Source organism: Toxorhynchites rutilus, chromosome 2 (assembly GCF_029784135.1).
Source record: "Toxorhynchites rutilus septentrionalis strain SRP chromosome 2, ASM2978413v1, whole genome shotgun sequence".
Classification (NCBI taxonomy): domain Eukaryota; kingdom Metazoa; phylum Arthropoda; class Insecta; order Diptera; family Culicidae; genus Toxorhynchites; species Toxorhynchites rutilus.
In genome coordinates, this window is record NC_073745.1 from 67,067,372 (window position 1) to 67,079,821 (window position 12,450).

At 37.3% G+C, this 12,450-nt stretch overlaps 1 protein-coding gene across 2 annotated transcripts in view; it reads left to right on the forward strand.

Annotated features, from left to right (window-relative positions):
- The first annotated feature begins 1,179 nt into the window (after window positions 1-1,179).
- LOC129768188 (zinc finger protein 737-like) overlaps window positions 1,180-12,450 on the forward strand; it is a 26,992-nt gene continuing 15,721 nt past the window's right edge. Inside the window, exons 1-3 of one of the 2 annotated variants that reach the window (XM_055769658.1) lie at window positions 1,180-1,198; window positions 1,280-1,817; window positions 11,599-11,883. In XM_055769658.1, the coding sequence (XP_055625633.1) occupies window positions 1,735-1,817; window positions 11,599-11,883 (368 nt within the window). In that variant the 5' untranslated portion in view covers window positions 1,180-1,198; window positions 1,280-1,734. Of the gene's footprint in view, window positions 1,818-11,598; window positions 11,884-12,450 lie in introns of both variants that reach the window. The other variant, XM_055769657.1, reaches the window with a different exon arrangement.

Here is a 12,450-nt window from a genome sequence, read left to right on the forward strand (position 1 = left end):
GTGGTGCATCTTCGACGACCTCTACACCAGAACGAAAACGTTGAAACCATCGTTGTGCGGTGGAAATGGAAACTGTATCGGGTCCATAAACTGCACAAATTTTATTGGCAGCTTGAGATGCATTTTTGCCTTTGTCATAGTAGTACTGTAAAATATGTCGGATTTTCTCTTTATTTTGCTCCATATTTGCGACACTATAACTCACGAACGACTTAACCAAACAAAACACTGTCAAGGACTATATTATAGCGCGGAAAAATACCTTTCCAACAAGCTATAGTATGACTCGATACAATGAATACAACTAGAACTACGCGCTTACAACGACACCTCGCGGAAATACTGCAGGACTTTTTTGACAGCCTAATATATGTTTCCCGGCGAACGGCGAAAACTAAGTAAAGAACGAACTAAAAACGAACATGGCCCATATAATGAACAATTCGATTGATGGCACATTTTCTCTTTTTAATAATTTTTATCCAGAAATCAATCGTTTTACTACACAGTGCCCCGGCAATTCCACCATTTTCTAATCTCTCTCGGGAGGATCAAATCTGCACACGAAGCTCCACGTTCCATGCCATGCCAACACCACCACCCAACCACCTGGAGGCGGATAACGAACGCCAAGTTTCAGTACACAGCCTCGAAACAAATGTCGAAAGAAAGTCACACGCTTCCAAAGTCCCCGCTGAGGCACGACAAGGGTATGTAGTATCAGTGTCCACCCCTTGCTGGCTGTCGTCGGCCACCGAGCAAACGGGCCGCCAAGTTACTTCCCCTTAATTTCAAAATCTGATTTGGAAAATAAATAATCGCTTATGTGTGTCTCCTGTGTGCGAGTGCGCACAGCTTCTACCACCCCGACCATATCCCCGCGATGGGTCCGAACGATGACGGCGTGTGTACATAGATATGGAAGACATGATGCCACTACTGGCGCGCCAGGAAGATCAGCGAAGGATACAGAGAGAGAAAAAAAACAACACAACAGCATCAACGCATTAGAACTTGTTTGTGCCTCTCCCCTGTTCCGGCAGGAATCCTGTCCGCACCCCTCGAGTTTTCCACTGCTCTCTGCGATAAACTAGCTGTGGCAGCAGCAGATCCTTGCACAAGGACGACGGTAGGCTACACAAATCACTGCGCCTTGCAATTTCATTCCACGTTGTGCCGTCGCACCGAGCAGTTTGTAGTGAGAGCAATTGTATGGTTTTATATCCTAGTATTTGTCAAAATTTCGTAAGTTCATAAAAGTATTGTGTATATTTCGAAGATTTTCAACAGATCGAAAGCATCCAGTTTAAAAATATTGGAAAACGGCAATTCAATCCGGAAGAAAACCAGTGAACCCAATCGAAACCCGTGAAATCCTCCCAGTGAAAAGAACCATTAAACATTTTAATTGATTGCATTGTCAACAGAGCAACGAGAGGTTGTCCTTTTCCCCCCTCAAATCTGTCGACGAATTAGCAACAAAAATATAAACATCAAACGAATCGCCAAAGCCGGAAGAAGATCCCTGCTCGGAGACAGTGAAACCACAGCTCTCGAGCGACTCGAAGTGCCCGGAAAGGGGGAAGAAAGATTTTAAGAGTCTTCTAATAGCCTGTGGAAAATTGATATCCGTTCGTCTCGTCCGTACATTGTCATTCGGGTGTTATTTTAACGGCAGGACAAATAGAGAGTCCTTGAAGAGGACGAAGACGTACGGAGTGGGGGAAATAAGTGATGGCCAGGTATAAAACGAGGTACGAGAACGCAACGGACCCCGCCAGGCAGACGCAAACAATGTTGGACTGGGACATTGACATGTAAGTAGATTATTGTTTATTTTCGTATTCGCGGGGTGTTATATCAATTAGGTGAAGTGTGTGATTTCTGTTTGGATTAGGGAGCGAAAAGGTAAGCAAAACACTCTGACACTTTCGGGGCCGGCAGATGCAATGTAATTCATCAATCAAAGCAACGAACTCATTAAAGTCTCACGCCAGTATATAATTAAAAACATGATCTAACATGGTGGCAAGCTAAACGTTCTCATAGAAGAATCCCTTTTAGTTCATTTACTAACAACTTAACTTTTTTTCGAATGTATTCAATTTAATACTTTTTATATACGCATTCTCAAATGAAATTTCACAGTAGCTGTTTTTTTAACCTGTTTTTTCATGTCAACTTTTAAGAAATGCAACGATTTCGTGACATTTGCGACGGTTGCAGAAAAATTCTTCATTTCTTACATTTACAGTATTAAAAAATCCCCGATTCCATAATAATGTCAATCCATCCGGCCGATTCAATCACAACATCAAACTTCTACTTAACAAAACAGTTTGATTAGAAATAGCAACTGTATCATTTTCAATAACACGGAATTTTTTCGGAGATGTATTCCACCCACAATTTCGCTAGAAATATTATAGAAACAATTCCAAAAAGAATTGACCAAAATCGGTCAACTCTCCTCTCTGATATAATTAATTAATTGTACGAATGGTGGCTTTCCAATATGACTTTTTCTTCAATACACAATAAATTTCATTTGAGACTATTTCAATAAAGACACACTTTTACTGACCTTTCTTTTAAACGCATAATTTGAAAACTTTTTGCAGCGCTCGTATTAATCTTATATTACCGTACCATGTAAATTATACAAATGCTTACCAGTATTTGTGAGTCCGCTCATTTAATGTAATAAATCGGGATGACAAAAAATTAGCTAAAAATCAATTTTGGGTGTAAAAAAAAATACATTTGGCACTAGAAATGATCCTGCCAGATTTTAATGGTCCTGCCAGGTCTGAGTTACAGGGTGTTCGAAGTAAAGGCAGCAAAAAGAAAATTCACTACATTTTATAGTTTTTTTTGCTATCGACGAAAGCACAAGCCCGGCAGCGTGTTGATTGACCGTAACAACCAGGGTAAGTGACCCAATTATGGAGGAGATATGTCACCAACTGGCAGAAATTTGCAAATAAATACTCTATTTTAATACAAAAGTATACAAAAGTATTCTGTTTCTAGCAGTTTGAACTCTGTTTTTGAAGATTTCCACTGATATTTTGATGATTAATTAACTAAATTGTATAAAAAACATTTTTGATAAAGCCACTTCCATGTACCCATTATGGTAATAGTGTTCCTTGAGATTCGTAATAAGTGTACCTATTATGGTAATAGTCGGTGTCACATGGAAATAGCATTAATAGGTTTTAAATAATACTTCAATAATAATTTTTAAATAAAACTGTACCTCTAAATCTTATTCCTAGTATACAATACTATGTCGCTGATTCTACACTCGACAAAAATTATGGGAACGGAACGCGAAGTTGGAGTTTTCAAGTGATTCTAGAAACGCTGTAACTTTGTGAAAAACCAACGCATAAAGACGGGAAATACATCATTTTAAAGCTTCATTTAAAGATCAAGTCAAGTTTTGAGATATAATACTTGAATGCTTCTATCTTTTTGTGTATAGGTGTAGTGGATAACAATACTGGAAAGAAAAAAAATCGATATTTCTGTTTTTTTAAAGATTTTGAAGATTAAAACAGTGTTTTAATAACCATGTCAATAGTAAATTCAATTAACCTTATCAATCAGCATTCATTTGATTCCAAGAATGATCCTGTAGGTCATTTTACTACAGGAAAAAGTTTCGATAGAATGAAAAATTATCTTTTTTCTAATGAATACTTTTTCAATTATGCGATTATTCCCAAATCAGAAGACAGTTTTGAAATTTCCAATAAATTCAGTACAAGACTCGTTATTATTCATTATTCGGCAATTTTTGCCTGATTTTTGCTTTTGCTTTGATCGATTCTCTTAATTGACTTTCTCTTACGATAACCATGGCCATGTTGAAATTCATGAATTCAGACAGATTTTGTGCAACATAATTTCAATATGCAAGAACATCAACCAATCATTTGTATTCAAAATTTAAAAAATTAAGAATTTCCGGGATGATAATCTGAGAGAGGGTACACTTATTTAACTACAAATCAAAAAAGAATTAACAAGCATTACAAGTTCCAGTTATATTTATTTATTATTCACCATCTTCGACAACGTCGTACAGACTGTTTACTTATATAAAAAATTAATTTAAATTTCTTATTCTAACACTAAATACATTTTTGGTCAAAGTAAAATCAAACTCCTCACAAACATCATTAAACGATCGCAAACACAAACAAAAACAATTATTAAAACCATAGATCGTTCTGTGGAAAGGTATTAGAAACAATGGAGAATTCTGAAATCGGCGAGGAGGAATATTCCACGGAACCTGCTGTAGCAGTTCGGGGCAATCCACGTTGTCTGTTATGAGGTCGAAGATGAAAAGTCGTTGTAGTTTCTTACGCCTGTCAGATAGGGTTTCCAAATTGATCAGCTTGCAGCGGTCAGGATAGCTGGGAAGGTTGACTGGGTCATTCCATGGGAGCTGACGCAAGGCAAACCGCATGAAACTTCTCTGAATCCGCTCTATTGCAAGCATTTGCGTAACTTGGAATGGAGACCAAACCGGAGAAGCATATTCCAAAATACTGCGAACCAGTGAGCAGTACAGCGTTTTGAGGCAATACACATCGGTGAAACCTGAGGCATGACGACGAATGAAACCAAGTACAGTGTATGCTTTAGCGGTTGCGATACTTATGTGCTCGTTAAACTTCAATTTAGAGTCGATCGTTACTCCCAGATCACAAATCGAATTCACACGTTCCAGAGAATCCAATCCCATATCATAATGATGACTAATGAAGTTTTTGCAGCGAGTGTATGATATTGCTTTACATTTCTTACTGTTTACGCGCATACCGTTGTCACCGCACCAGATCAGTAGACGATTTATATCCTCTTGTATTGTGTCACAATCGCTGATGGATGTAATCACGCGGAAAATTTTTAAATCATCGGCGAAACCAAGTTTGGATGACGATTATGATTTATGATTTATCTTCTGTTAATGAAAAATCACTGTTTTCTTATATCCGGTATCCAACCCGATACCAAATAGTCACCGGATAGGCAGGATACCGAATATCCGTTTCATCTCTAGATCAGACTGTTGTTGAGTGCTTCCCGGTTGGAAAATAACTGCCTGCTCCTCGTTGCTAGGCCTCTCTGCTAGCTGACAAGAGAATCACAAAGGCGTGAGGGTTGTGATGCAGTTTTCGCTTCTCTTCAGGAACTGGACAAAGGATATTAACACATTCACCTAAGATTCAGTTTTCAACAGAGTGGATCAAACAAATATGCTTCGGTCGGGCACGCATGGTGCTATTTCACTACACTTCTGAGAGCTCAAAAGCGCCCTATTATATGCAATTGCACAGCGTGAAAACGTGAGTTACAACCATAATAGCATAACAACCATTACATAACAACGTTCAACCAAAATAGGAACAGGACAGCGTATAATTTGGTCGAATCACAACATCAAGAAGGTTGTAATGTATGCGTCTACACTGTGCTTGCATCAAAACAGCCACTTCACAACCTAAAAATCTCATTATTTTGACCGCATATTCCTTAGAAAAATGCTAAGAAGCAAGCATCAATTGGACATACTATTTTCAAATTATTTTTTGACGTAGGACTACGTCTTTCATTTCTATACCGGAGTGTAAAATCAAAGTTTCGAAAACGAAAGCGTTACGCCGGAGACCGAGATTTTGAGTGTTAATAGCTCCTAAACAACTGAACGAAATGGTATGATAAACACTTCATTCGAAAGATAAAATGTCTACGCGTTCTATACGTGTTACTTTCTGATCCAAAAACTTGTTTCAATAGTCTTAAATTTGCTTTCAAAATAGGCTATTGAAATCACTAATCGGTATATAAGCGAGCGCCGCTTGGAATTCCACTCAGTTCTAATTGAACAGCGATTGGAGCATGTTGTCGCTGTTGTGGTGAAGCTCTTCATTTATCATGAAAGCGCGGATGAACGGTGTCACCAAGAGCTTGTTTGTGCACCTTAGGCCAGAAGGGAATCCATCAGGAGGAGAGTGATGCTACAAACGGTTCCCCGGGAAGATCTCGAAGCAACCGCTACACACACACACATACACGCACGGAATTCTTTCCGTTTGGATCGAGAAAGATCCGGAAAATAATCTGCCAGTTCCTCTAGGAATTTAAAAATACATTCATGTGAAAGAGTTTATTTGAATGTTTCCTATCCATGTAACACTGTGACCAAATATGTTTCAATCAATTGCTATTAACAGATGGTTATCGAGTTAGCATTAACCACTGGTGGGCTTCCAGTATCGAGGAAAATGTGGAAATATCTAATCGTTACTGAAAATAATCTGCCAGTTCCTCTGGGAATTTAAAATTACATTCATATGAAAGAGTTTATTTTAATGTTTTCTATCCATGTAACACTGTGACCAAATACATTAGGTTTTGTGATTTTTCAATCAATCGCAATCAACAGGATAGCTTCTGGAGATTATTCTTCCCCATCAGTAGCATATTTCCGTATCCAATATTGGATGCATAAGACCTTGTGCCTCCAACGTAACGCTCTCGTTTTCGAAGTTCTCCAAATATTCATTCATTCAGAATGAATTCAGATTCAACTTCATACAAATGATCTCTAAATCAACGATAGTCCTACGTCACCCTTGCGGTTATACCATTTTTTGCATGGAATCAAGTATCAAAATCGACAAAAAAAAGAGATTTCTGATGTTTAAAAATCGTATTAGAGCCTTCAAAAATAAGATATGTTTTCTAAACTAGTAAAAAACTCACATAATAGGTACTATTGCGATGATAGTTACATCTGCCCTAATCATACGCCATTTTAGTTTTGTCGATTCTATGCTGGTAAATATCCCAAACATTGTGCGACCAATTGTCGAAAATGTCAACAATATAGCATAATGGGATTTTCTTTAAATTGACAACAAGCTATCGAACAAACCAGTCCATATGTGAGGTAAATTTTGGCCATTCCAACTATGCTAAATAAAGTGTTCAAGTAAACGTAAATATTCTGAATATGAACGGTTCTGATTATTTTCAGAAATAATATTTTTTTATTTTTGTTAACACAGTATTTGTTAATTTATCCTAGAACGTGCATTCATTTGCCAACAACTTTGCCGAACATGATATTTGAATTGGACAGCTTTAGCTTTCGAGCTATTTATTTTTAATGCTCAATAATAGTGGACAAAGCTCTTTTAAAGTTTTTGCATCAAATTAAAACTGATCCTTTGATAACCAAAATTGAAGTTTTATGTAGCTGGAGCCGCAAGTGCAAGATTTAGAAATCGTAGAAACCGGTTACCGGCGTGGAATTATCCTATTGATAAAAATATGTTTCTCACAAAATTTATTCAAAATATTTTCATTTAGTGTCAATTTATGTCAGTTTGACAAAGCTATTATCCTAAGATTATAAAGACATTATGAAGATGCAATTACGCTGAAGGCGATCCATGCGGTAGATCAAAATTTGCACAACTGGTATCTGTAATGTTGTTTTCCAAGGCCTCTGTTCGTGACCGATAGTTCAAACGAAGAACAAGTGTCTTATAAAATAGTTTCCATGCCAAATAATCCATCCTAAAAAAATATAAGGGTTCAAGACCCGACCGCATATCTATCTATCTATATATATATGAAAATGGATTTCTGTCTGTCTGTCTGTCTGTCTGTCTGATTCTCATGGACTCAGAAACTACTGAACCGATCGACATGAAACTTGGTATGTAGGGGTTTTTGGGACCGGGGAAGGTTTTCATGATATTTTGAGACCCCTCTCCCCTCTCTAAGGGGGGCTGCCATACAAATGAAACACAAATTTCTGCATTATTCGAGAATTAATCAAGCAAACGAAACCAAATTTAGCATGTGAAGGTTTTAAGGTGCAATAAATGGTGGTTAGACACTCCACCTCTCTCTCTAAGGGGGGGCTGTGACACAAATGAAAAACAAATTTCTGCATAACTCGAAAACTAATCAAGAAAATGGAGCCAAATTTGGCAAGTGAAGATTTTAAAGGCACGAAACGTTTCTATGGTGAATGGACACTCCTCCCCTCTCTCTCTGAGGGGACAAGAGAGGAGAGGTCTGTCTTTATTCTATCAAATTTTTTGTTAAAACATTTATTCCATGTAACTGAGAAAAATGTTATTTGCAAGTGGATGAAAAATCTTGAACGAGAATTGTGACTGAAAATAATCTGGTATTATAATGGTGAGTTTTGGTAGAAGTACTAGGATTTTTTTAGTAAAAGGTAAATTCAACGGGGTCGATTGGAAGATCAATTTATGTACAGTTCTGCGATTGGACTAATGAACTTGCGTTAGTAAGAAAACGTGAATATTTGAAGGTATTGATAACTAAAAGAAATTTTGGGCAGGACGAAGTTTGCCGGGTCAGCTAGTATTAGATATTATCTTAGAAGGAACCGGTATTTAATTAACACGTCGATTAACACGTGGGTACATCTTTTTTTATCGTAAGAGGGTATTTCTGCTCGAAAGCAGTACAATTTCTGCGAAAAAAAATAAATAAATTTCTACCTTTATCATCATATTTCATACTGCCAGTCTCGGGTAACTGACGCGGCCTGAATGGGAAGCTTGGTGTCAGACGACTGACGTGGCAGTCAACGTGTTAATAACTTTTTAGTGAAAATGGTTGCTGAACCTACAACTACCGATGGGTTGCGCGGTTTGACCGTGACATTCGAAAAAATCAATTGATTTTTTCGATTTTATGACGTAGGACTACGTCTTTGATTTCTACATAGGGGAGTTACTCTACGAAACATGTAATGAAAAATTAAGGAATTTAAAATGCATATTACGCACAGTCGTCATTCCGATATACACTATGAAAGTACGAGAATTTTGTTTTATGTAAACGTACCGTGCTTGCGAGAACCGGTTTATTTTTTTTTTTCTTATGTCGGTACGCCGCACATCTGTCAGATTTTATCGCTATCCGATCCTTAGTGTCTGCCTGTACGTCGCAAGCGGATGGAAATATGGGCCGACAATTCTTGGACTTTGAATGATGATAACGTGCCATCGCACCGAGTCCCAACAGTTTTTTTTTTTTTTACATTTTCGGTTGAGACGCAACTTAGGTCAACTTAGGAGCGAATCAAATTATCACACACAGAATTGTCAGATGAGAAACATGTTTTTACATACACTTTACAGCTTTCTAGGGCCCTTCAAAGATCCCTACTCCATCGTCTGGTTTCCTTATTCGTTTATACATTTGTTTCGAGACGGACAAGGTCGACACGTACACGTACACGAATGTGGAATTATTCTACATTTGCCGATAGCAAGCACTAATCAGAATCAAAGGAGTGGAGATGACGACACTCTATTTTCCCCAATGTCTAGACGTGTTTCGTCGTTGAACGACTTGGAATATTGATAGAGATTTTATTAGGTTGCTGTCTAATCACATCGTCCATCATGTAGGATATGATATTGCATTTCTTCAAATCCACTTGTCTATTCCCCTTTTCCTTGCCTATAAATAATCAATATCCAGTCATAAATTATCTAATCTGCATATTGGTGATATAACTATTAACTCTTATCACAGGGAATATTTCACCGAGGCAACCTAGATATTTAAACTTGAATTTAAGTATAAGATGATGGCTTCTTATCGAGTAATTATAGAGTAATTTCTATAGGAACCGTTATATGAAGAGTGATTTTTCTAGGGCCGCTATTTCGGATTTCTGAACAGTTACAGAAACTCAATTCAAATGCAATGGTCTTCAAAATTTAGTTTTTGTTCGTGCCTCTAGGCACAGAGCCTTCTACTTTTGTTCTTTGACCCTCAGCCTTAATAAAGACTACTTACTGTTAGCTGGCTTGAATGCTGGAATTGAGTGAACTCGAAAATCGCAATTTAAATTTTAGCATTTGCTGACAGCTTAAAATCTTAAAATGCTGTATAAAGAAGGTGTTTCGATATTTGTTTTCTTTACAAAGTTGCAGCGAGGAACATTTTTTAAATATTTTTTAAAATATATTTGAGTTAGTACACTGCGTTCTTTTTTTACGCGATTGATAATAGTTATAGTAATAGTAATAGTAATAGTAATAGTAATAGTAATAATAATAGTAATAGTAATAGTAATAATAATAGTAATAGTAATAGTAATAGTAATAGTAATAGTAATAGTAATAGTAATAGTAATAGTAATAGTAATAGTAATAGTAATAGTAATAGTAATAGTAATAGTAATAGTAATAGTAACAGTAACAGTAACAGTAACAGTAACAGTAACAGTAACAGTAACAGTAACAGTAACAGTAACAGTAACAGTAACAGTAACAGTAACAGTAACAGTAACAGTAACAGTAACAGTAACAGTAACAGTAACAGTAACAGTAACAGTAACAGTAACAGTAACAGTAACAGTAACAGTAACAGTAACAGTAACAGTAACAGTAACAGTAACAGTAACAGTAACAGTAACAGTAACAGTAACAGTAACAGTAACAGTAACAGTAACAGTAACAGTAACAGTAACAGTAACAGTAACAGTAACAGTAACAGTAACAGTAACAGTAACAGTAACAGTAACAGTAATTATTAAAGAAAAATAATTATTAAATACCGCTAGATTATCAGTAATAACAAGCTTTGCCAGTAACACCGACTGAGTGTATCCTATGGCTTACCTTCCCTACTAACACATCACTGAATTCCCGTGACATTTATGAGAGGTCGTAGAGTTCTCTGCATCTCTCTTAAGTAAATGTTGAACTAACATTCCTTCCCTTTTCCTTAGCAGTTGCAAGGACGTGGCCAGGACAATTCTTAACTGTTGGAGAAAACATGTCTTCATCTAAGAGATATTACTAATCATCAGCAACGGATGGAGGCTAGTTTTTAACATAACAGTTCTGAATTTGTACCACCTACGATATTGTGCAACTTTCTCAATGCTAATGCTAATGCTAATGAATTCTTTTTTTACGCGATTGATGCGTGCGAACAAAATAAAAATCCCGAATCTCTAATTCGCAAAAAAAATCCAAATTTCAATATGTTTTATAGTATTTCAATTTTAGATGAAATTTTTTTTTGATGAAATTTTCTTTTCACATTTCATTTGACAATAGTTTACTGCTTATGAAAAACCCGGTGTATAGCCAAACTGAAATGCTCAATGCTTCTGGTAGGCAAATATGCTTGAAAACTTTGATTGCGTTTTTCTCAGTTGCTGATTTTGGAACATGGGACAACTATGCGTAGAACGGCAGTTAGTGAGATGTGTATTTTTTTCAAATTTCTATCTCGAAACTTTGAGGATGGCGTGAAATAAACGAAAAAGTACGTTTTTCACTATAGATCCTATGTTAAGCCACATAATGGTTCAAAAAAAAAACGCCAAAATTTCTTATTCAATATTGGCCATACAGCTAGTGATTTGGTATGGGGGCACTTTTTACTCCCTTACCCGGCCAGGCCCTTTGTGCCTCAAATATGCAAAACATAGTTTACTAGTGAAGTAACCCGAATTTCAAACTATACCTAATTGAACATTACTTTTCTCCTCTTTGTCTTCAGCTTCAACCTGGACATTGGTGATCAAGCATTGGACATTGGATCCCTCATATCGGACGACTCCATATTCGGCACATTGTTTCAATCCGGCGACATAAACGAGCACCTGGAGCAAACATCATTCTCATCATCGTCCTTGTCGTCATCGCCGTCGTCGTCGTCAGACTTTGGGACCACAGCATCACTAACGACTTACCCTTCGTCACCGTCGCCATTGCTGTTTCAATTGGACACGTTTACCCAGCAGCAGCACCAACAACCGACAGTGCTGAAACCGCACAAATGCACGTAAGTTTTCCTCCACATTCACTCGAAACAGGGATGCCTCTTGGTACGCATAGTTTCAAGTCTCAATTCCACACACACACACACACACACACACACACACACACACACAATGGATTAGGATATTACTTACAAACGATTTGAAGTTGATAAATACCATTAATGCCGACTGGGATGGTTGGGTTGTAATTATTTGCTTTGCAACCGATTCCTGAGGATTAACTACTCACGGAGGAAGGCTGGCATGGCTGGCTCGATGGAGGGCCTCACACCCCACACCCGCTCTACTGTACGATTGGCACATTAAAGTTTCAAAACTGGTGCACACAATGAGCGGATGTTATTCAGTTAAAATTCAACAATGTTATAACTTTCCATCAATAGTCGGGCTTTGCTTACCCAATCGGCACGGGAAAACAATGGAAGAAATCGATTACGAACCAAGTTTTCTTCCCGGTTCATTAAAATTTTATCCGATCCTATGAGTAGAACAAATAGAGCCATGATTGGAAAAGTGCTCTACAAAGGAAGAAGTTTGCTGTTTCGAAAGAAAATACCCTTAACGAGATT